The sequence below is a fragment of the Prionailurus viverrinus genome, chromosome A2, assembly GCF_022837055.1.
Source record: "Prionailurus viverrinus isolate Anna chromosome A2, UM_Priviv_1.0, whole genome shotgun sequence".
NCBI classification, from domain to species: domain Eukaryota; kingdom Metazoa; phylum Chordata; class Mammalia; order Carnivora; family Felidae; genus Prionailurus; species Prionailurus viverrinus.
Window position 1 is genome coordinate 13163740 of NC_062562.1, and position 21770 is coordinate 13185509.

Sequence of the window (21770 nt, forward strand, 5' to 3'; positions counted from 1 at the left end):
GGTGGGGTACGATGCGCGGCGCGGATTGTGACGCAAGCGCGCAGCGTGCTCGGTGCGCAGGCGCTCTCGGCGGCAACTCGGCGGTTTCCGGTCCGTCGCCCTCTTTCTCTTCAACGAGGTTCCCGAGCGGTTTGGTGGCAGCGGCGTTGCGGGTTCGCTCCAGACCGGGGTCGGGCGGGAGGCTGTGGGAGGCCGGCGGGCGTCCCGGTGGCGGAAGGGACAGCCCGGAACCCGTCCACGCGGGCCAGGTTCGGCAGGGCGGCCGGGTCGGCTAAGTTGGGCGCGTGGAGCCGAGGCTCCCAGCCGGGACTGGGCCCCGGGTGGCGAACGGGTCTTTGGGAGAGGAGCCTATGCGCCCCTCCGGCCCAAGCTATCCCCGGAGGCCTGGGGACGCGGATGAACTTTCTGGGCAAGGGGGAGGGGGTACTAAGCGCAAGTTTTTTTGTTTTTTGTTTTGTTTGTTTGTTTTTTGGTGTCCTACAATGCGCCAAACCTTTTGAAAATATTAAGTCCTTTTCCCCTCCCACAGGGTGATTCACTACTTGCCTTCTCTCATATATCTGTAAGGAGAGGGTGGTAGCATGGTTTTTTTTTGGGGGGGGGGGGAGACGAAATATGTGTAAACAAGTACCTGACACGTGCTTGGCAGGCACTGTTTATGGGTTGGCGCAAAGGCAAGAAGTGTGGGCGAGTTTGGGTGTAATTTAGAGGGAAGCCAGGGTGTCGGATGTCGGAGCTTGGAGTTGGAGAGAACTGCCACCGAGGAAAATGTGTGGGAGGAGTGGCTGCCAAAACGGGATTCCCATTCAGGTTGCAGGAAGGGCTGCTTGTGGAGCAAATGCGGCTTACAGAGGGGTAGGGAAGGGAGGGAGGATGGGACCTCCCGGCCACCCTCGAAGAAAATGTGCCTGACCAAAACGTGCCCCGGCTACCTACTTCTCATTCTGTCTTCAAAGTTGCCAGTATTTCATTTGCTGGGCCCAAGGAGGATAACCACTATCTTTGCTCCCTTGAAGCACACTTTGCCACAGGGGTCCAGGGGTAAGGTTTGGAAAGCACAATCCTTGATTATAGGATATTTGGGCTGTAGCTTCAGAGAGGTGGAAGGAAACAGGTGCTGGGGTGGGCCTGTACTTGTGGTTGATACTGGCACGGGGCTGGCCAGCCCCTGAGCTCAAGCTGCTCAGACCTGCAGTTCTTAACCTCTTCATCCTACTCCTCCCCACCCTCCAGCAGTCGCAGAGATGCAGATCTTTGTGAAGACCCTAACGGGCAAGACCATCACCCTCGAGGTTGAGCCCAGTGACACCATTGAGAATGTCAAAGCCAAAATCCAAGACAAGGAGGGTGAGTTGAGCGGAGTCCAGAGGTTCTGTTCGGCAGCAATCCCTCTCGGCCCAGAGGAGACACTGTCATGTGCAGGATGGGTGCTGGGCTTGTATAGACCGCAGCCTTGGCCATTGCTTCCCTTGTGTGATCTTAAGAGGACAGCTTGTTCTCTCTACCTCAGTTTCCCCTTTGATAGGTTGGAGGCTATGCCAGAACACCCCTGCGGGGAGAAGGGAAGCTGCCAGCAATGTGCTTGCCAGAGTCTTAGTCTGAGCTTTCCTCTTCCCAGGCATCCCTCCTGACCAGCAGCGTCTGATTTTCGCGGGCAAACAGCTGGAAGACGGCCGCACTCTGTCAGACTACAATATCCAGAAAGGTACTGGGAGTTGAGTGGCTGGACAGAGGCCCGTGAGGCCTAGAGCCAAGGAAGAGGCTTTGGAAAGATGAAGCTTTGATGGTCTCATTGGCAGCATTGGGGAGGGTGGGGGAGGTGATCAGATGGGGCTAAAGGAGTCTTTTATAAAATAATGTTTTCATTGGGGGAAGCATCTCCTGGTCGCCACTTATGTTTCCAAGTGTGGCAGTGGTTTCTCTTGTTCTTGCTCACCTTTTTTTCTTTAAAAGACTGTTTTGTTTAAAAATGTGTTAAGAGGGACACCAGTCTGGCTCAGTCAGTAGAGCACGCAACTCTTGCTCTTTGGGTTGTGAGTTCAAACCCCTCATCGGGTGTTGAGATTACTTAAAGATAACATTTTTTTTTAACGTTTATATTGGAGAGAGAGACCGTGTGAGCAGGCAAAGGGCAGAGAGGGAGACATAGAATCTGAAGCAGGTTCCAGGCTCTGAGCTGTTCACACAGAGCCCAACATGGGGTTTGAACTCATGAACTGTGAGATCATGGCCTGAGTCAAAGTCGGTTGCTTAACTGAGCCACCCAGGCACCCCAAAAATAAAATCTTTTTTTTAATTTTTAATTTTTTTATTTTATATTTTTGAGAGACAGAGCGTGAGCAGGGGAGGGTCAGAGAGAGAGGGAGACACAGAATCAGAAGCAGGTTTCAGGCTCCGAGCTGTCAGCACAGAGACTGATGCGGGGCTTGAACCCACGAACCGTGAGATCATGACCTGGGCCAAAGTTGGACGCTTAACCGACTGAGCCGCCCAGGTGCCCCCCCCCCCCCCCCCCCAAAACAAAATCTTTAAAAATATGTATAAAAATGTGATAAGAGAAATTTTGTCGCTATCGTAAAGGAAATCCCTGTCACTTTCTGTAGCAACTAGATTTAATTTCTCAGCAAAATGAAAGATCATCTTTACATCCCTCAGAAATTATCTTGTCTGTTGAGAACCCCAATGCACGTTATGGTTAGCATATATTAGTCTCAGACTGCCCAAAGCCTGGGCTGGTGGGAAGTGAGATGGAGGTTGTGTGGGGTGGTCTGGGCCAGTATGTCCATCTACGTATGGAGTACCCAAGGGATTCTCATTTGAGGAAGTTCTGGAGGGCCCTACCCTGCACCTGAGGTGCTGGGGCCAGGCTTGGTCACTGTCTCTCTTTGACCTGCCTCTCCTAGAGTCCACCCTGCACTTGGTGCTTCGCCTGCGGGGTGGCATCATTGAGCCTTCCCTCCGCCAGCTGGCCCAGAAATACAACTGCGACAAGATGATCTGCCGCAAGTGAGTACTCTCAGATGGTGGCAGGGGGTGGCTAGCCCCGGTGGGGAGGGCTTGGGTTGGGGTCTGTCCTCACCAGTCTCTCTCATCCTTCTGCAGGTGTTACGCTCGCCTGCACCCCCGTGCAGTCAACTGCCGCAAGAAGAAGTGCGGCCACACCAACAACCTGCGCCCCAAGAAGAAGGTCAAATAAGGCCCCTCCACCGGCTCTTCTTTGCCTGCAGGACGGCCTCCTGCCCAAGCCCCAAGGCCCTGGGGCCTCAATAAAGTTTCCCTTTCATTGACTGGAGCAGTAACTGGTGTCTGCATGGCTGGTGTGTCCAAGGAGGAGCTGGCTGAGTTGTGGGCATCTCCCGGAGGGACTCCATCACTTGATTCTGCACAGCCCTCGAGAGTCCCGTGTCCTTTGGGTTTTGATTGTCTCAGCTATAAAATGTGCCGTGGTCCCTGCCCTTCACATCTAACAGGGTTTTTCACAGCCACAGTGCACACAGGTTTCAGTCTCGGCCCTCTGCCACATACCCTCATGAACCTGCCTGTCTGCGTTTTGTCATCCTTAATGAAGACTCCCCCAACCCCCCCAAGCCCAGGCTCTTGCCAGACTGCAGGTCAGCCATGTCATTGCCTGGGCCCTACTCAGACACTCGGATGACTTCATGCCTGTGCCCTGGAGGTGTCCAGGTGTGGGTGGGTAGACAAAAACTGCACCTAGTGTAAAACATGTTCTCCGTTGGCTGAATATGAGGAGCACCTGGGCCCACCTAAGCCCTCTAACCTCAGTCTTGGAGGGGCAGGCCTTGGTGTTTATAAAACTTGTGCTGATGCTCCTGAGAATCAGGTGAGCTTCGGAGTGCCCTGGACTGGCCCCGGTAAGGCCGTGCTTTTATTTGTCTTTAGATGACTAGGGCTTTGTGTCAGGTGACAACCCAGGCCTGGACAGTGACTCAGATCTGGAGTACCAGCTAAAGGCTAATGTCTCTGTTGTTTCATGGGTTTCAACCCTGTTAACTGCTGGCCCCTGCTTCCTAGGCTAGGCTACCAACATCTACTTATCCCTGGAGAAAGAAGCTTCCCAAAGCTCAAACAAGGTAGTGTATCCTCAGCAGAAAGCTCCAATGCCTCCCGTGCACTTAAAACGAAGCCCTGCTGGCCTCACCCCTACCCCAGACTCTGGGCCTTTGCACAGGCTCCCTTCAGCTAGCTCCTTTCTGAGGAGTGCACACAGTACCTGCCGGATTTGTTAAACAGCTGGGGGCTCCTGGGTGAGTCTGTTGGTTAAGCATCCGGCTCTTGGTTTCTGCTCAAGTCAAGATCTCATGGGTGAGATCAAGCCCCACATGGGGCCCTGTGCTGACAGAGCAGAGCCTACTTTGGGATTCTCTCCCTCTCAAGCATTTTTTAATATGCTTTTTTTTTTTTTTTTAATTTTAACGTTTATTTTTGAGACAGAGCATGAACAGGGGAGGGGCAGAGAGAGAGAGGGAGACACAGAATCTGAAACAGGCTCCAGGCTCTGAGCAGTCAGCACAGAGCCTGACGCAGGGCTCGAACTCATGGACCTGAGCCAAAGTCGGGTGATTAACTGACCAAGCCACCCAGGCGCCCCTCAAGCATTTTTTAAAAAAAAGCTGCATTCCAGCCTTTGGACTCTCCAGTATTGGAACCTCTGATCAAATCCTCATGTCACAGCAATCATAGCAAAAGATCACTTCTTGGGCTCTTTTTATTTGAGTGGGAAATGGGATGGGAGTGTGAAAGATGTTGAGATAAATGTGTACAAACAAACCGAGGGATGGCCTTGTTTACAGAGCTGTACATTCTAGGACAAACACGATAGGAAGCAGGAGCTCGACGGAGACAAACGGGGTGGATGGGGGGGTACAGGGCCTAAGACTCTGGTCTTTCCTCCATTCTTCCTCTGGATCTCCAGGTTTCCGGTTTGGCCGGCCACAGGTTGGGGTGCGGAGACCTCCGGGCCTGCAGGGGGCGCCTGGTGCAGCGGAGCGCCCTAATCTCGGGCAGGGCCGGGGCTGCGCAGTCATGATCACTGCCAAGGCCTCGGCGGACTCCGCCGTCCCCTCGGTGCACGGTACTGCGGTGGCCACCGGTGTCCCGGAGCGCGAGGAGCCAGAGTGGCCCTGGGTGAGCCCGGGCCTGAGCAGGAGCAGGCGCGGGGTGGGCGGTGCAGGCTTGGGGGCGCCGGCCTCATGCCCCAGCCATGCCCCCCGCCCCGTAGAAAGATGCCCCGATCCGGGCGCTGGTGCAGCGCATCCACCAGTTGCAGGCTGAGCGCGCGCAGGCCTTCCGCCGGCTGGAGGAGTAAGTGCGGGCGCAGGGGTGGGCAGGGGTCGCAGAGTTCAGCCCCAAGCCAGCTCCGGGGATGGGCGTGCCTGGGGGCGGAGCTGGGTCCCTGAGCGGCTGTGTTGTCAGAGGTGGGGAGGGGTTCGCTGGGGGACCAGATCTTTGCTTTCCCCCGCTGGGACCCAGGGCGCGTCCCCACTGCCCGATGGGCCACTCCGCGTGGCGTCTCTCCCTTCCCCAAGCGCAGGAGTGCGCCCATCTCCGTTTACCCTGCGGGAGTCAGAGAGTGTCCTCCACACTCTGGGGTCCAAGGACCCTTCCTGGGGGACTTTCAGGTGGTCAGTGAGGGTGCAGGGCCTGAGAGCCTGGGGGCGTAGCCTCAGGACCCCCACCTGCCGCAGAGGCCACCTCCAGTACCTGCGAAGCGGCCCGCCCTACGACTTCCCCCGCTACCGGAGCACGGTGCACGAGGTGACCCAGGCCTTCGCCGCCGCCTCGCGGGAGGTGCTGGCGGTGGAGGCCGAGCTGTCTGGGCCCAGAGGGCAGCCGCTGCTCGCGAGCCACGTGCGAAGCCTGCAACAGCTGGAGCAGACGCGCCTGGCAACGGTGAGCCCCATCCTCGGCCCCTGTCCCCTTCGTCGCGCCTGGTCTGTCGTGGCCCTCTGTGCACCTCATAGGCGACAGCCAGAATCCGGCCACCCAAACCCCAGCCCCGGCGCCCCAGACCCCACTTCTCCCTGCCCCACCTCAATCCTCCACTAAGGTTTCACTTGGGATTCTCCCGCCCTGGCCCCTCGTAGTCCCAGGACACGCCCACTTCCCCGGAGCCCCAATGCTGTGCCCAGTGCCCGCCCCCACTACGCTCCTACCCCTTTGGCTATTCCCATAGCCTCAGGTCTGGTACTCAACCCGGTGCATATTGGGGAGCGTGAATTTCCACAGCAGACACCCTCTTGGGTAACGCTATATATATCCCTGGCTAGGTTCTGGCCCTACTCTTCCCCTGGGTTCCAAGACCCCGCCTACTCTACCCCTACAGCCAATCCCGACCGAGACGCACTTCCCAGGCCGAGTCCACGTGAGGCCACGCCCACATCGCTCTCTAAAGTGGGATTCCCAGGCCGCGCTGCTTTAGGAGACCCCAATCCCCGTCTAGGTGTTTGGCCCACTTCCACACGCGTCCTGGGGACTATGAGGTCCTACCTACTCCACCCCTGTCACCAATTCCTGGCTGAGCCTGTGCCGCTATGCCCATGCCACGCCTTCACGCGACCACACCCACATTGCGCCACCCACTAATCTAGGGCCTGCCCACTGGATCCTTCTGGTGGGGGGGGGGGGGGGGGGCCTTGAAACTGACTCGCAGACTCCGTGCGTGCGAAGCACCACCCCTCTCGAAACCCTGCCATGCCCCCATCCTGTGCTGCCTTTCTGGGTGCTTCAGTGTCTCCCTGCCTGATCTGTGTGGGAGGGCGGGGGGGTCCTGCCAGCTGTGACATCCTTCCCGTTGCCCACATCAGGTGGCCCTGCTGCAGCTGATGGGGACGCCAGAGCTGACTGGGCAGGAAGACACCCTGGAGACGCACCAGCTGAAGATGAAGTGAGCGCTTACTCCCAGTGGGCTGGAGGTGTTAGATTTGCACGTGCACCTTCAGGCACCCACTCTCAGCCAGGTGTGCCCCAAGGCTGGCACAGTCATACTGGGCTGACCCTTTGGACCTGCACACAACCCTTAGGGTGTGCACACTGGGGTCTTACCTGGTGGTTCCCAGACATACAGCACACATTGTCCCGGTGCACACACCCTACAATTTCACACCAGACTCTCACGTTTCTGGGACACAGTTGGGCACCTCATACATTCCCATCTTGCTCACATGGCTGGACTTAGAGCTTGGACACGGTTGCCCACCGGACACGGGCCTGCACATTCCTACCTCCAGCCCCTGCAAGCACCCACGAACGAGTGCACACCCACTCAATATCTGCTATGTGACATAGCACAACCTTCTGATGGCACCTGCTCAAGATGGCTTTTTCTCTCTGCCCACTCGCACCCACAGGACCACCCCTTCTCCCAGGCACCCAAATGGTTCTCTCGGCCACTAGTTCTGCCTGGAACTCTGGCGGCGGGCAGGAGGGCCCGGGGCTTGCCACGGCCCCCTAGGAGCTTCGCAGTGGCAGCTAATTCGCCCCATCTGGGTTTTATTTATAGTTCCCATCCACTCTTGTAGGGTAATTAAAACCATGGAAGCGATCAGCGAGGTTCTTCAGGACCTTAGGTTTGATGCAGAATCTGCCGAGTGATGGTGGCTCCCCAGTGACACACCAAGGGATATGGGAAATGTCCCAGGGCCTACCCCTTGACTGTCAGCTGGCTGGGGTCACGCTCCACCAGGTCGCCGACTGCCCCTGAGTTTGCTGCACCTCCCACAATAAAGAACCCTTCGTCTGTAGCTGCTCCACTGTCTCTGTGTCCTGGGGTGCTGGAGTGGGTGTCCCTGGGGAGGAGGCCCCACAAGGCCAGGGATGGCAGGTATGACTCCCCCTGCTCCTGGACAGTAGGGCTGGTGTTTTGGATCACACCCTCCAGTGAGTATAAAACGAGATATTTCACATCCTGGAGACAGAGTCTGAAATTCTGGGAGGCAAAGATTCCAAGCCCATAGGGTGGGTCATTAGGATTCCTCGTGCTTCCCCTAAACCCCACAGCCCCTACCCTGGGCCAATCGAGCCCCAAACATCTTCACAATCAGGGCACCTAAATAGCTTGTTTATTTAAAAAGATTCTTTGCAGGGGTCCTGGATGAGGTGGGGGTGGGGGAATAATGACCCCTCTTCACCCCCAGCCCTGGCAGGGGTTCTGGGCAGCTTAGCCAATCCTCACACACACCCCCCCCCCCCACTGGAGTTGCACCCAAGAGTGGCCTCACATGGAGGTCAAGGATGTTGTGACCCTCAGAACACCCACCCCAGCTCCTGCTGAGGGTGCTCGGTGCCCTGAGGTGAGGGTACAGAGTTAGCCCCCAGTCTGGGTGCAGCCCCCAGGTCTCCACGCAGCAGGGAGGGTGGCCCCAGTCCCTAGAGCTTATCTGGCAGGACCTGCAGGCAGAGGGGAAGCCAAGCTAAGCAGGGAGCCTGGGAGGGGCCAGTACCCTCCAAGGGTACTCTGCCAATTACAGAGCAGTTGAGGAGGCCCCAGTTCAGGTCGGGGCCCTGCCACTTTCAGCTTGGTGACCTTGAGTAGGGTACTGCCCCTTTCAGGGCCTTGGTTTCCCCATTTGAGAAGACTATCTGTTCGTCCCAAAGGGTGTCCTGTGGGTAAAGCACTTGGCACAGGGCGAGCATGCAGTAGGTGCTCATATATGCTAACTGGGGTGAGTATGTTCATTCTTGAAGATGACATTCCACTTTGGACGTTTTCCGGGGTCAGATGCTTTTACTAGGCTAAAGGCCACAGGACTAGGTAATCACTAGGTGTTAGGTAAATGCTGATGAATAAGACATGGAGGAAGGGATTCCATCTCAGCAACTCTAAGGCTGAGGGTGGCGGGCCCACGGGCCTGTGGCCACCAGGAGGGGCCCTTGTCTCCCTCCCTTGCCCGCCCACCCACCCAGGCAGCTGGGGTGGGCCCCCCTTACCTCTCGTCGTGCCCCTTCTGCCCGAGGGCAGGATCCCCTCGTCCTGTGCTTGGAAGGAAGGAGGCAGTGTCTGGGGGCTGCGGACCTACCTCCCCAGCCCGATTCCCTCCCAGCCCCCACCACTCCATCCCTCGCCCGCGGGTCCCTCCTTCCTACCTGGTTGCGGGTCTTGTGTGACTTCTGCATCCAGGCTCGCCACTGGTCGTAGAGGCGGAAGCTCAGGTTCGAGCAGTACGCGTGCTTCTTGAGCCAGCCCAGGAACTGCTTGAGCTCGCGCCGCACCGGCCCCGAGCTCGGCTCGCCGCCCCGCGGCTCGCACGCCCCGCCGCCCGGGCCCGGGCGCTCTGATGTGGGGGGAGGAGCCGCAGCGTCATGACGCGCCCGCCAGAGGGCGCGCGAGGGCAGCAGAGGGAGGTTCCGCGCCTCGGTGGGACCGTGTTGCCCTTGGGCGCCTCCCTCCCGGTTTCTCCGGGAACCGGGTCCTGTCTACCACCCAGCACAGCAGCCTAGCTGAGCCCCCGAGGAGGTAGGAGGCAGGGGAAGGAGAAGGTCTTCCTTCATGTCTCCTCCAGGAAACTGATTCCCGTGGCCTGAGCCAGGTGTGAGTGGAAGGGAGGGGGAGAAGGAGCGAAGCCAGGGCCAGAAGAGATGAGACTCAGACACCGAGCAGGGGACAGAGAAAGAGAGAGAGAGAGAGCTGGAGAAAGAGAGGCAGAGATGGAAAGATGGAGACAAGGAGAGACAGGGAGATGTCGGGAGGGCCAGAGCAACAGGGGACAGCAAATGCAGAGGGACAGAAAAGGGCAAGGTCAAGAGAGGACTGGAGTGGGCAGAGACAGTGATGTGGGGAAGTAGGGACACAGAAACCAAAAAAGGCAGAAATGCAGAGAGATACAGGGGAAGAGAGTGACAGAGGGATGGAGGGAGACAGTGAGACGAGACCCCAAGGGGGCCAGGGGGAGGGACAGTCCCCAGGACAGGCCTGAGAGAAGGAGCCAGTGGGATGGGGAGTGGGCTGGGAGGGCCAGGTGGGAGGCCGGCCTGTCTGTCCAGCTGCCGGCCGCAGCCAGCCCCTAGCAGGCCGGCAGATAAGGACATCGGCCTCACGTCATAAATAACGCCGGGAACCCGCTGACAGGCCCTGGCACGGCCACGGCCCCCACCGCCCCTGCTGGCCTCCCCCGGCCTCCCTAGCCTCTCCAGCGGACGCAGCCGCCTGCTGGCTCCCGTGCAAGAATCGCAGGTGCTGGGCACGAGCAGGGGCCAAGGCGCAGGCCCCTCCCGGCCGTGTTCACTCCCGCCCACCCCCAGAACCTGGAGGGGCCCAGGATGGGGGCTGGGGAACTGGCTGGAGCTTGGCTCTGCCCCCCACCCCCAGCCCCGCTTTGAAACACCCTCTGGGCCTCAGTTTTCCCATCATCCCACGAGGATGGACCTGGACTTCAAGGAAACTGAATTCAGATCCCTGTGTGACCTTGGGGGCTGGCTGGACCTCCTAGGGCCTCTGTGTCCTCACCTGAGAAGAGGAGGCTCCCTTGGGGTGAAACGATGGGGGCGCAGGAGATGGGAACCATAGTAAGTACCACTTGCAAACACTTAGATGGCGCCCACCACGTGAGTGCACTTTCTTGGATTACCTCATCTAACCCTAACAATAGCCTGAGGTGGGTATGATCATTGTCCCCACTTTCCAGATGGAAAAGCTGAGGGCAGACATTTCATGTAACATGTTTCGTACCATTTTGCAAAGAGGATGGAGGCTCATGGGCTTAGAGAAGCCCCAGATGGCAAGGGAAGTCAGACTCGGGCCCCTGATGGTCCCCATTCCCCTACCTTGATCAGAAGGGGAAACCAAGGCCCATTAGAGGGAGAGTTGGTAGCTGATCAGCCTCAGAAGCAGAGGTTTCAAACTCACTTGCCTTTAGGGATTAGGGAGGGGGTACAGGTGGGCAAAATGGGCCTGGTGGGGATGGGGCCACTAGAGAGTGAGGGCCCTGACCTCTGCTGATGGGGGCTGTGGGGCAACTCTGGCCGTGTCCTGTTACATTTTCGTTTTTCAAGATTTTATCTTTAAGTACTCTCTAAACCCAACGTGGGGCTTGAACTCACAACCCTGAGATCAAGAGTCTCATGCTCTTCCAGCTGAGCCAGCCAGGCACCCCAACATTTTCTAGACAATTAATTTGTCCAGGAAACCTAAGATATTGGTGTTAGAACTTCCTGTCTTTAAATGTCTGCAGGTAGGTCAAATTCCCCCACCCCCACCCCCACCCCAAATGACAGGTCAAAGAAAATGGATCCAAGGGCCACATTTGGCCCCAGGAGCCACCAACTTGAGACCTCTGCTCTCTCGGAGGAAACAAAGAAACAGAGGCTCTCGCTGCTTTGGGAGAAGTCTCCTGACCACCCAGCCCTGCTAGGGTGCTCACCACTGCGAGGGGTGGAGGCGGCCGTGGGGTGGCTCCACTCGCTCCAGATCCCTGCCTTCTTGGAGCCGTAGATGCCAAAGGGATTGCAGCGCACTTGTACGAAGTAGACTGTGCCTGGCTTCAGGCCGGCCAGGCGGCAGGAGGTCTGGTTGCTCACATCGTCCACCACCTGGCGGCAGTGGCAGGGTCAGAGGCCAGGGGCGGGGGAGGCGCAAGGGGTGGGAGGGGGTGGGGGTGTCAGGCACCTTCCAATCCACGCTGTCCTCCACTCGGTAGCGGATTTGGTACTTGGCTTGGAAGAGGAAGTCCTTGAGGGCCGGCGGGGAAACCCAGCGTACGCTCAGCTGGTCCTCCAGGCCCCCAACTCGGCTCACGTGCACATCGGGTGGGGGGTCGGTGGTCACTGTGGGGCGGGCGGGGCTTAATCACTCAGCTGTCCCAGAACCGGGCTGGCCCCCGTGTGGGCTCAAATCTCAGCGCACAGGGCTTTGGTGGCACCTGCCTGGGTTCTGCCCTCTCCCCCCACCCCCCTCACCCTTTCAGGACGGGTGGATTACATTAGATAATATTTGGGAAACACTCAGCACCTAGAAGCACTCAATTAATGTTAGCTGTTATCACCCTTATTATCTGTGACAGGAGAAACATAATCCTATCTTCAGGGAACTATGTAAAAGCAGACGCTGCCTGGCTGATGCTATTGTTATTATTATGCCCAGGAGGCCAGGGGGCCATGAGCTGCCAGACCCCTGGGAAGCTCCTCCTGACCTCACCCCACCCCCCCTCCACTGCCCACCTGCACCTCTGGACCTTCTTTCTTTGCAAAAGTTTTCAAATGACAGCCTTCCTGGTGCAGAGGGAAGACTGAGGCTCAGAACCTGCCCACTGCACCTTCAGGACTTGAGGAAGCAAGGCAGGAAGCCGACTGGGGCGGGGGATGGCTACTAGCCTTCTGGGGATCCTTCTGGGAGCCCTGTGGGCAGCAGAGAGGTCTGGCCTCTCCCCCTGAGGCCTTAGTGAGGGTCTGAAAGGGTTAAGGCACAGGCCTGCTAGGGGCTGAGAAACACCCTAATTAGATTAGGCCCAATTCTGCTCGCAGATCATCCGTTTCCTGCCTCCCGCCTGCGCACCCCCCCCCCCAGCTCCAGGCTGAGGCTTCCTGGGGCGCCTCCCGACCTGGGCGCCCCCTCCCAGCTCCCCCGGGGCCCCCTCCTGCACACCTGGGCTGCCGAGGGGGAGGCAGCCAGGCCAGGTGTTCTCCACAGAGTGGGGGTATCCTGGCTGCTTTAGGGGACTGGGGACCGATGGGTGGATGCCTAGTTCCTCCCGGCCCCAGCCAGGGTCGGAGCTGGAGCCTCAGCCATGAGCTGAGCCGCGAGAGGAGGTGCAGGCTCCCTCGTGGGCCTAGGAGCTGGGGTGGGGGGGCTCACCCACATCCAGGATGTCCAGGGTGAGCACATCGGAGCGGGCCGAGCCCAGCCGGTTGGTGGCCTCTACCCAGATCTCATAGGGCGTAAAGAGAGCCAGGTCCTTGGGGATGTGGCAGGAATGAGGCCCTACCGTGTGGTACTCCTCACACGTGTTGTCCTGCCCGTACCACCTGCAGGGCAGGAGGGGGTGTGAGGACACAGGGGAGTCTCTTCAGACCCCCCAGACCTCCCCACGGCAGCCCCGGAGGACAGAAGGGACACCCGGCTTGGAGAGGGTGGGCTTTGCCAAGACCTCACAGCCAGGCTGGAACACACATCACCCAAGGGCCACCACCACCACCAACCTCAGCTTGTACTTGAGAGAGTAGTTGGTGTGGAGGAAGGTTTCCCCATGGGCTCCCGGCGTCCAGCGGCATGTCAGGTCCTTCATGTTCTTGGACCAGCAGCTGATGTTGAAGGGTTTCTCTGGGGGCACTGGGGAAGGGGGTGCAGGGGACTGAGGGTCTGGACCAGCCCTGGATAGGTGAGGTTCCTAGCCACCAGCTGGGCCCCCATCCTGAGTAGAAGGAGGGTGACCAGAGTGGCTGTTGGCAAGGCTGTCTGCCTGGAACCTCCTGGGGACAGGTTCGGGGGTTCCAGGCTCTCATGCCCACGCCCAGAAGTCCCTGCCTCTCAACCAGCATGCCCACTGTTCCGTCCTGGGCCAGAGGGCCCGTGATGCATGCCCCTCTCCCAGGAGTTGCCCGTGGATATCCTGGGGGCCTGCTTACAGCCAACATAGAGACAGGAGCCAGCCAGGATGCTGCCGTCACGAGCGTGGCACACGAGGTTGTCGCCTGACTGCTGCCTGGATCCGTTGAGGTTGGCCAGGGCGAGGGCCAGGGTGGAGGCGTTGAGCACACGGGAGAGCTCGGGGGCTAGGCGGCGTCCGTTGAGGGTCCAGTAGAGGCCCTCAGCTGTGGCGCCTGACGGGTCCCCGTGCACTGAGCATGTGGCCTGCAGGGAGGAGCCGATGAGGAGCGTGGGGTCCTGGGGGCTGATGACAGCCGTGTCTGGGGTCAGAGAGGAGTGCCCGTCAGGCGTGAGATGGAGTTGCCCTGAGCCCCCCGCCATGCTAGGACTTCTGGACTCATGGCAATCCTCCAAACGAGCTGTTTATTTTTGTCTCCCATTTCACAGATAAGGAAACTGAGGTCCAATTAGGCCAAGTGACCAGCCCAAGGTTGGCGGCAAAGCCAAGATTTAGCCTCGGGACCGTTGTGATCCCACAACTCAGGTCTTTCCAAGCCGCGTCTTCACGGACGTGCCCAAGGCTCTGGGAGCGGTCACAAACCGCAGGCATAAACGCCCATTCAGACTCAAGTAAATCTGGCTTCGCACAGAGTCCTGACAACTCTTACATTCTTTTTCTCGCCTTTTCGTTCCTTTTCTTTTCTTCATTTCCTTTTTGGCAATTAGAAGTAAAAGATTGATATCCCTACGGGCACACGCATGGTAGGTATGTCTTTGGGGGTGGGGGGAGGGAGACACTTCTAAAAAAGTGTACCGACGCCTCCTAGAATCCTGGTCATCTTACAGGTGAAAACAACTGAGGCTCTGAGTCATCATCTCTTGCCCAAAGTCATTGAATGAGAGAAGGGCACGCTACTGAAACCCAGATTTGTTGCTCTGTGCTGCTGAAACTGAAGGAGGCCAGGGCAAACTCTAGGCCCCCAACCCCCATCCAGAGGGACTGGCCCTCATTGCTCTTTCCTTCAACTCATTTTTCCTAATCTGCAAGACGGGGAGCAAGAAAGCTCATGATCCCTAGGGCCGTTGGGAAGATCAGATGCAAAGTGACTTCCTAAACAGGATTGTGTGGAACTGGGTGCCGGGCACAAGGGTCCCGGGGATACCATGGTTGATGTCCTCCCTCCTGTCTCCTGCTGGGGTTAGAACCTAAGAAGAGTCTGTTTTTATCCAAGGAGAAACCAAGGTCCGGATCAGGGTGAGAGGCTGTGCAGTCCAAGACCCTGATCCCCCCCTCTCTGAGCCTCAGTCTCCCCATCTGGAAAATGGGCATCGTGGTATAAACCACATGTCTGAGAGGAGTGAAAATATTGTCTTAAGGACAACGCTGCGGGATGTTTAAGCCAGGCTGACCTGGGTTCAAATGCCCCCAGCTGACTGTGGAAGCTTGGCCCATTCACTTTATTTCTTTGAGCCTCTGGGAAGGCGCCTCTCCCTCCACCAAGAGCAGTTGTGAGGACTCATTCACTCATTTGTCCATTCATGCATGCATGCATGCATGCATGGAACATCTACAGTTTGCCAGGAGCTGAGGGCACAATGGTGACCAAGATACTCAATATTCCTGCCCTCGTGGGCCTCGAATCCAAGGGAGCAACAGGAAAAAGTACAAATAAATATCTAAGAATAAATAAGGGAGAAAGTGAAGCACGCCCCCAGGAGACCTATCTGATGAGGCATTTGAGCTGAGACCTGAAAAAGGTTGAAGTAACCAAGAAAACATCTGGGAGAGAGTGTCCAGGCAGTGGGAGCAGCAAGTGCAAAGGTCCTGGGGCAGGAGTGGTGGGGAATGAGGTCTGGGAGGTCAGCAGTGCCAGACCTGCAGGGAGGGGTTATTCCAGGGTTCCTAACAGGGGAAGATTTACATTTTAAAAGGATTCCCAGGCAGCTGTAAAAAGGGACTGCAGGGGGGCAGCGGGGTGGGGGTAGCCCAGCTTCCCTAAGATGGCAGCCAAGGACAGGGTGATCCTGGCCCCTTGGGAGGCACCCTGAATGCCAGCGGCTGCCCTTTGCTGGCCCTCACTGCCTCAGATGGGCGAGGTGGGGTGGACGTGGTTCTCCCCGCTGGCCCTGACGGTTTTCCGGGGCAAACTTGGCTTGAGGGCCATTTCTTGCTGGAGCCTGGGATCACAGTTGCGTTTGGGGCTTGGCCCAGGGCTCGCCGGAGGTCTCAGCGTCCGTGCGAAGAAGCCGGCTGAGCGGGCCAGAGCCGAGGAGGCGGGGGCGGCCGGGGGCGGGGGCCAGGGGGCCGCCCCGGAGGTCCCAGGCAGCCAGCCGCCCGCTAATTCGGAATTCCTTCGGCATGAACTCGGGCGTGCCAGCGTCTCTGCCCCGGCCCACCCACCGCTTCCTGCCTGGGCCCCCCCACCAGGGTGGGAGGCACGGCCAGGCCTGCCTGGACCCCAGGCCCACTCTCAACCGTTTGGGGGTAGGTCACGCCCCTCCTGCCCCCCACCCACCAGCATCGTCTTAGCCAGGAAGGGGCTCTCTGGGGGGTCTTGGCTGGGGGGCACTGCCCCTCTGCCACACCCGCCTGGCCTGGGCTGGCGTGGCCTGCCTGCCAGCAGCTGCAGCTGCCCTCCTGGGGCTGGGCGGGGGACAGGGCGAGAGGGCAAGGCCAGGCGGGCCTGGACAGGCCAGTCCCCCCCCACCCCAAGTTCCACCAGAAAAGGTCAGAATGAGGACTTCTCCTGGGACGTCGGTGCCAATCCCAGCTGGAGCACCTGAGCAATTGGCTTCCCCTCTCCTGTTCTCAGTTTCCTCGTCCATAAAATGGGAGGAAAATACGTTCTACCTGTTGGGGAGATTAATGAGATGAGATCATGATGTCCAGAGGGCCCAGCACACTGCAGCACCTAGGAACTATAGGGATTACAGCCCGTCCCAGTTCTGAGGTCCCAGCTGGCTCCCAGCTCCCTTCAGGTCTCCCCAAACAATGGGCCAAGGCGCTTGGGACCTGGACGCACACATTTCAGGCCAGGCAAAGCAGCTGGGAACAGCCCACGAAGGTCGTAGGGGCCCTTGCCTGGTTTGGGGGGCCTCCTAGAAGGCTCCCCAAAGCATATCCCTGAGCTAAGCTTTTGGACAACCACCCCCCTCCCCTTGCTCCCTGCCTCCCTGCCTTTCACACAGAGCTGGGGCCTTTAAAAGTTTTTTCCTTCTCCCTTCCCAATCTGGAGCCACTGCCGTTATTAAAAAGGAACACCATGTGTTTTAAAAGGGAAAAGTGTGAGATTCTCTGCAAGCAAGGCAGGAGGGTGGCCTCCATCCCAGGGTCCCGACAGGGGTCCCCATCTCCTGTCCCGCTGGTACCTGCAGACACTTTACGACCCACCCGCCTGCTGGTCAGGTGCTAAGACACACCGTAAGTAGAAACATATTGCTGAGGTGTGAGAATCTTTTATTTAATTTCTTCCCTCTTAAAGGAAAAAACACACGCACAACAATCCCCCCAACCAGCACCACCTTTGCCTGCTGCTCTGCGGACTGGGAAACAAAGCCAGCCACTAACAGTGGCACTTACAGGCACTGCTCACGGCCTAGAGCAGAGTTGCCAGGGAACCCGGGAGGGCCTGGGCCAGCCCCTCACCTGCCCAGGCACCTTGGGCATGCGGGGCTTTCAGCAAGTGTCCCCAGGGGGTGCCCAGACCCCGTCCTTTCTGGAAGAGCACCACAGGAAGCTTGCAAATGGCTCTGTGTAGCGTGGGATGGCCTGGGGAGCAGTGTGTGCGGGCCCCCAGCGACCCGCGCGCCTGGATGGGGCGCATGGAATGACTGGGAACGTCTAGGGCAGGCTGTGCCTGCGTGTATACCCCTGTGTTGCCTCCCCCGGAGGAATGTGTGTGACCACGAATGTGTGTGTGTCAGGGATGGAATGTGTGTGTGCGCGCCCCGATGGTGTGCGAATGTGCATCTGGGCTGCAGTGTGCGCTCATCTGAGGGCGAGGGTGACGGGCCACAAGCCAGTGTGTCTTTGTGTGTCTCTGGGTGTGTCCCAGAGAGGGTCTGGATGTAGAGACGGTGTCTTGGAGGGGGTGTGCTTCTGATGGGGGGGACAGAGAGTGCCGGGGGCCAGGAGCTCCTGACAGGGTGGGGGTCTTGGGCTGCGGGCCGTGGGTTCCCTGTTGCCCCCCCCCCCCCCCAACACCACCAAGGCTGGGCCACTGGTGCCCGGACTCGCTGGCTCCTGCTCCCTCTCACTCTCACCCACTCGCTCACAAAGATTTCTCTCGGTGGAGACTCTCAGCCCCGCGCAGCCTGGCCAGGAATGGTTCCGAGCCCGCCGGTGGCTGGGACCCCGCGGACCCCCGAGCGCGGGGTCCCGCTAGGGGAGGGCGGCGGCGGCGGCGCCGGCCCGCGGAGAGGCGCGTCCCCGGGGACCCCGGGCCGCGCGCCAGGCGGCCAGAGCGGCCCCCCTCCCGCCGCCCCGCCTTCCTCGCGGGGCTCATCCCTCCACTCGGGGAGGGGGGGGCGCCCGGAGCCAGCACCCAACGCGCCTACCGCGTGCGCCCCTGACTGGGAGCGGTGCCCCTTGGTCTCCACGGCTTCGAGTCCACGGGCGCTGTTGCGTGCACCCGCCGCGTCCTGGAGTTCAGCGAGTCCCAGGCCGCGGCACCCCCGACCCCCAGGGCAGAGCCGGGTGTCCCCGGTCGGGCGGCCCAGGTAAGAAGGCCTAGGGCGTGGAAGCCAGACCCTCTGGCCGGGGGACTGCGGCGCCGTGCGCCCCGCAGGTGAGGGCGCCCCGAGGGCCGCGCCGGGGGCGCCTTCCTTTGTTCCCGGGCCGTCCAGGTGGCGCCCGCGCCCCCCTCCCCCCGCAGCTGCCCCCGGGGCGCACGCTCTCGGCCCAGGCGGGAAGAAGGGAACAGGACGCCGGGTACTCACGGGCTCCTGATCCGGCTCTCGGCGCCCCGAGGACGCAGAGTAGCAGTAGGGGCAGCAGCGGCGGCGGCCGCCGCGCGGATTGGGCGGCGGGGCCCGGGCGGCCGGCGGGCATGGGGCCGGCGCTGCCGGGGGCGCGCGGCAGGAGGCGGCGGGCGGCGGCTGCGGCGGCGCGGGGCGCCGGGCGCGGGGCTCGAGGCCGGCGCGGGAGGGCGCGGGCCAAGCAGCCCGCACGTCGCTGGGCGCGGGCGCGGAGGCCGGAGCAAGTCTGAGCAGCCGAATTGACAAGGCGCTAATGCGCCGCTGGCCCCGCCCGGCCCCGCCCCCGGCCCGGCCCGGCCCCGGGGGGGCGGCGGGCCCCGCACCGGCCTCCCCGCCGCCCGCCCGCCCGCGGGCACCGCGCGCCCCACCCGTCCGGCCTCCGCCCCGCCGCACACCGCGCGCGCCCTGTCCCGCGGCCCGGAAGCCCCCGCTCAGCCCCTACCAGCCTGAGAACTCTTTCCAACCCCGCCAGCTCCAGGCTCCCCACCCCCAATCTGGGACCTGGCGCCCCCAACCCCGTTTTCATACCTCTGCCCACTTCCCTGCACCCTGCTCTCAGCCCTTTGCCCCTTAAGTGTCCCCTGCGGCCCCCAGCCCTGGCCCGCTCCTCCCCCCCATCCTGCCTCAGCCCCCACCCCGGTTTTTAGCCCCGCCCCCCGCCCCCCCCCCCCCACTGAGTGGTCCCTGAGCCCCGCCTGCTCCCATTTCCACCCCTCCTTCTTCCCCAGGGGCCCAAGAGTCGTACCCCCCCGGCCCCACGCCCTGGGCGCGCGGATCCCACCGCTCTCGGCCCAGTGCCCCCCGCCTCCCACTTCATCCCGCCTCTCCTCGGTCCTCCGCGCGCAGCCTCGGTCCCAGGCTTTGCTGGAGGGAAGACTGAGAAAAAGCTGGAAGCCAACGGAGTCCCCGGCCCTGCCCTGGCTCAGCTGTCCCCTTCACGCAGGACAGGGCTGAGGTTCCTCAGGGGGCTCTGGGGGCCTTAGGAGGGAGCTCCGGCGCGGACAGACTGGGAGAAATGGGACCTGGTGGGAGCGGGGACGGGGATTTGCCCCGGTCCCGCAAGCGGGACGGGAAGGGTACCCACGAGGAGAGTGGTGAGGAGGCCCACCCCGACTCACTGACACCCCTCCCCACGGAAAAATCAGTTCAGCGGCCCGCGGGTGGGGTGCGCCACGCAGTGAGTAATAGCTCCGGCGGCCGCCGCCCGCCGACTCCAGGTAACGCCGGCTGCCCGGAGCGACGCATAGTTTGTCTTCCTTTTTTTCTGCGCCTTCTCCGTGTTATTATTTTTGGCCACTGCTTGGGTTTCGGGACCCCTCCTGGCCCGGGCGCCTCACTCCCCTCCTGTCGGTCAGCACCCGATGCAGTGCCCAAGATAGAAGGGCTCCTGGCCTCTCCGGAGGTTTAGGGGGTGCTTGAGATGAGAGTTCCAGGGACACCTCCAGCCCGGAGGTTTGAGTCTCAGCCCTGCCCCCAGCGGTGTGCCCAGAGAGAGAAAGGGCTCTAACTTCCCTTACAGAGGGGTTCCCTTAGAGGCCTGGACCCTCTCTCTCCATGTCCCTAACCATCCAGAGGGGTAAAAGCTTCTGAGCGTGGCTCAGGAGTCCTCACCTTGTTTGCTCAAAAGCTACCCTCCACTCCTGTTGCTTGGATCCCCAACTCAGACCCCAGACTGTCAGAAAAGAGGATTGGAGGACAGGATCCTGGGGGCTCTGCACACGCACATTCTGGATTCTGGGTGGGTTGATGAGAGAGTAAAGCCCGGGAGTAGTACACTGCCGTTCACTGATGCAATCAGGCCTCAGTGTTATCCTCTGTACAATGGGTAGCTCTCAGACAGCCTAAGGTCTTCTGTGAGAAAATGCATTGCTACAGAAGGTGCCACAATCTAAGCCCTTGGCACGGCCGTTGGCACTGGAGGTGTGTTCTTTTGTAGCAAAGATGGTCCCCAGGCCTCAGTTTGTCACCTCTGAAAAAGGGGGCCAGAGTTCCACCTGCCAGGTGGTCCAGATGGTTAAGAGGCATTGGCAGTTTGTCACTGGAATTGTTTGCAGGATATGCGCAACCCCTCCCCCACAATCTTTGCCCTGCAAAGTTTGACTCCTTCCAGGAGGACTTAAGACTTCTCGAGTGAGATCTTGATATCCCCTCCCCCTATCTCTGCTCCTCCCCCAGTCATTCCTGGGTTTTGGGAAAAGGCTCCCCCATCCACCCAGGTGCTCAGGCCAGAGACCTGGAGGCGTGCGTGACAACTCTCTCCTTCGCTCATCCCCCACGTCCAATCCATCAGCAAATCCTGTTGGCTCTGATTCCAAAACACATCCCCATTCTGAGATTCTGACCCCTTCTCCCCACCCCATCCCGGTCCAGGCCCCACCATCTCCCTCTGGGATACTGCTCGGCCTCCTCCTGGGCTTCCCCGGTGACCCTCCTGCCCTGGTCTGCACGGCAGGCAGGAGCTTTTAAAAGAAGCAAAGCAGGTCTTCTCTGCCCAGCCACCCTATCCCCCCTCCTCTCCCTTCCTCTCCTCCACTCTCTTTTCCCCCTTCCTCTCCCTCACTTCGCTCCAGCCACTGCAGCCCTGTTTCCCCAAACACATCAGGCTTGTTGCTATCACAGGTCTGTACAGATTTGCTTTTCCATCTCCAGGGATGCGATTCCTCCCAAAGCTCCCCCCCACACACACACTTAGCACCTTATCTTCCATCAGGTCACAGGTCAAGTGTCACCTCAGAGGGCATCCCCCCCCCCCCCCCCGCCCTTACAAGGCACCCTTCTACCCCTTCACCTTTTCAAGTTGTCTTTGTAACACAACTCTTTGAACATTGTCTTTCTCTTGAGACGTATTTTCTTTAGACGGTGAACGTCCTGAGAGCCATTAGGACCTCATGCTGGGCCCAGTGAGGGCCACAGGAGAAGAGCTCAATGAATATTTGCAAAATGAAAGGATGGAGAAGTTTCAGTCCTTCCAAGTGGCTAGAAAACGCAGTCCCAGTGAATCATGATGCCTGGGGTCTCAGTGAGTCCCACGCTGGGACCCTGACTTGCTGTGTGGCCCAAACTGGTACCATCCCTCTCTGGTCCTTACCAATAGAAGGGTAGGGATCATTTGCCCAGTCCTGCCCTGGAGCATGCCCTCTACCCTCTGGGTAACTTTTACTTCATTACCTTTGACTTTAAGGAAAGAGACTTGACCCCTGGGTGCACACTTCCCAGCCCTGGCGCTCCCAGAGGTTTAACCCCTTCCTTCCCAATC

At 59.8% G+C, this 21770-nt stretch overlaps 3 protein-coding genes and 1 non-coding gene across 9 annotated transcripts; 2 read left to right on the forward strand and 2 right to left on the reverse strand.

Moving 5' to 3' along the window:
- The first annotated feature begins 31 nt into the window (after positions 1 to 31).
- On the forward strand, positions 32 to 3287 carry UBA52 (ubiquitin A-52 residue ribosomal protein fusion product 1). 3 transcript variants are annotated; one of them, XM_047848801.1, is made up of 5 exons: positions 32 to 152; positions 1234 to 1347; positions 1619 to 1705; positions 2904 to 3006; positions 3103 to 3287. In XM_047848801.1, exons 2-5 carry the CDS (start codon positions 1245 to 1247, stop codon positions 3194 to 3196), a joined length of 387 nt encoding a protein of 128 aa, XP_047704757.1. In that variant the 5' UTR covers positions 32 to 152; positions 1234 to 1244; the 3' UTR covers positions 3197 to 3287. The 3 variants fall into 3 exon arrangements, with proteins under 3 accessions (XP_047704757.1, XP_047704759.1, XP_047704758.1); XM_047848803.1 differs by having other exon boundaries at positions 70 to 152; positions 1237 to 1347; XM_047848802.1 differs by having other exon boundaries at positions 98 to 248.
- A 113-nt stretch (positions 3288 to 3400) lies between these two features.
- REX1BD (required for excision 1-B domain containing) lies at positions 3401 to 7760 on the forward strand. Of its 3 annotated transcripts, XM_047848798.1 has the most exons (7): positions 3401 to 4091; positions 4934 to 5145; positions 5240 to 5322; positions 5640 to 5910; positions 6344 to 6382; positions 6825 to 6904; positions 7539 to 7760. In XM_047848798.1, the coding sequence occupies exons 1-7, from the start codon at positions 3992 to 3994 to the stop codon at positions 7609 to 7611; spliced, it is 858 nt and encodes a 285-aa protein (XP_047704754.1). In that variant the 5' UTR covers positions 3401 to 3991; the 3' UTR covers positions 7612 to 7760. The 3 variants fall into 3 exon arrangements, with proteins under 3 accessions (XP_047704754.1, XP_047704753.1, XP_047704755.1); XM_047848797.1 differs by lacking the exons at positions 3401 to 4091; positions 6344 to 6382 and having other exon boundaries at positions 4968 to 5145; XM_047848799.1 differs by lacking the exons at positions 3401 to 4091; positions 6344 to 6382 and having other exon boundaries at positions 4985 to 5145; positions 5706 to 5910.
- A 301-nt stretch (positions 7761 to 8061) lies between these two features.
- Positions 8062 to 18606, reverse strand: CRLF1 (cytokine receptor like factor 1). Of its 2 annotated transcripts, none has more exons than XM_047848795.1 (9): positions 18476 to 18606; positions 13576 to 13857; positions 13150 to 13279; positions 12806 to 12975; positions 11621 to 11778; positions 11376 to 11544; positions 9103 to 9290; positions 8947 to 8989; positions 8062 to 8406 (listed from the first exon to the last, which is right to left on the reverse strand). In XM_047848795.1, exons 1-9 carry the CDS (start codon positions 18585 to 18587, stop codon positions 8393 to 8395), a joined length of 1266 nt encoding a protein of 421 aa, XP_047704751.1. In that variant the 5' UTR covers positions 18588 to 18606; the 3' UTR covers positions 8062 to 8392. The 2 variants fall into 2 exon arrangements, with proteins under 2 accessions (XP_047704751.1, XP_047704750.1); XM_047848794.1 differs by having other exon boundaries at positions 8947 to 8994.
- TRNAK-CUU (transfer RNA lysine (anticodon CUU)) lies at positions 11031 to 11103 on the reverse strand. Its single transcript has one exon. It is a non-coding gene; the product is annotated as a tRNA-Lys (tRNA).
- Positions 18607 to 21770: the final 3164 nt, after the last annotated feature.

What these genes read in the sequence shown, in the direction of transcription:
- UBA52 (XM_047848801.1), top strand. Translation starts at nt 1,245, where the DNA reads ATGCAGATCTTTGTGAAGACCCTAACGGGCAAGACCATCACCCTCGAG. An exon ending in CAAAATCCAAGACAAGGAGG is followed by an intron (nt 1,348 to 1,618) that starts GTGAGTTGAGCG and finishes TCCTCTTCCCAG; the next exon opens with GCATCCCTCCTGACCAGCAG. An exon ending in AGACTACAATATCCAGAAAG is followed by an intron (nt 1,706 to 2,903) that starts GTACTGGGAGTT and finishes TGCCTCTCCTAG; the next exon opens with AGTCCACCCTGCACTTGGTG.
- REX1BD (XM_047848798.1), top strand. Translation starts at nt 3,992, where the DNA reads ATGGGTTTCAACCCTGTTAACTGCTGGCCCCTGCTTCCTAGGCTAGGC. An exon ending in CTTCCCAAAGCTCAAACAAG is followed by an intron (nt 4,092 to 4,933) that starts GTAGTGTATCCT and finishes CTGGATCTCCAG; the next exon opens with GTTTCCGGTTTGGCCGGCCA. An exon ending in ACTTCCCAGGCCGAGTCCAC is followed by an intron (nt 6,383 to 6,824) that starts GTGAGGCCACGC and finishes TGCCCACATCAG; the next exon opens with GTGGCCCTGCTGCAGCTGAT.
- CRLF1 (XM_047848794.1), bottom strand. Translation starts at nt 18,587, where the DNA reads ATGCCCGCCGGCCGCCCGGGCCCCGCCGCCCAATCCGCGCGGCGGCCG. An exon ending in CCTGGACATCCTGGATGTGG is followed by an intron (nt 11,779 to 12,805) that starts GTGAGCCCCCCC and finishes CCCGCCCCACAG; the next exon opens with TGACCACCGACCCCCCACCC. An exon ending in CAGAAGGGGCACGACGAGAG is followed by an intron (nt 8,407 to 8,946) that starts GTAAGGGGGGCC and finishes CTCTGCCTGCAG; the next exon opens with GTCCTGCCAGATAAGCTCTA.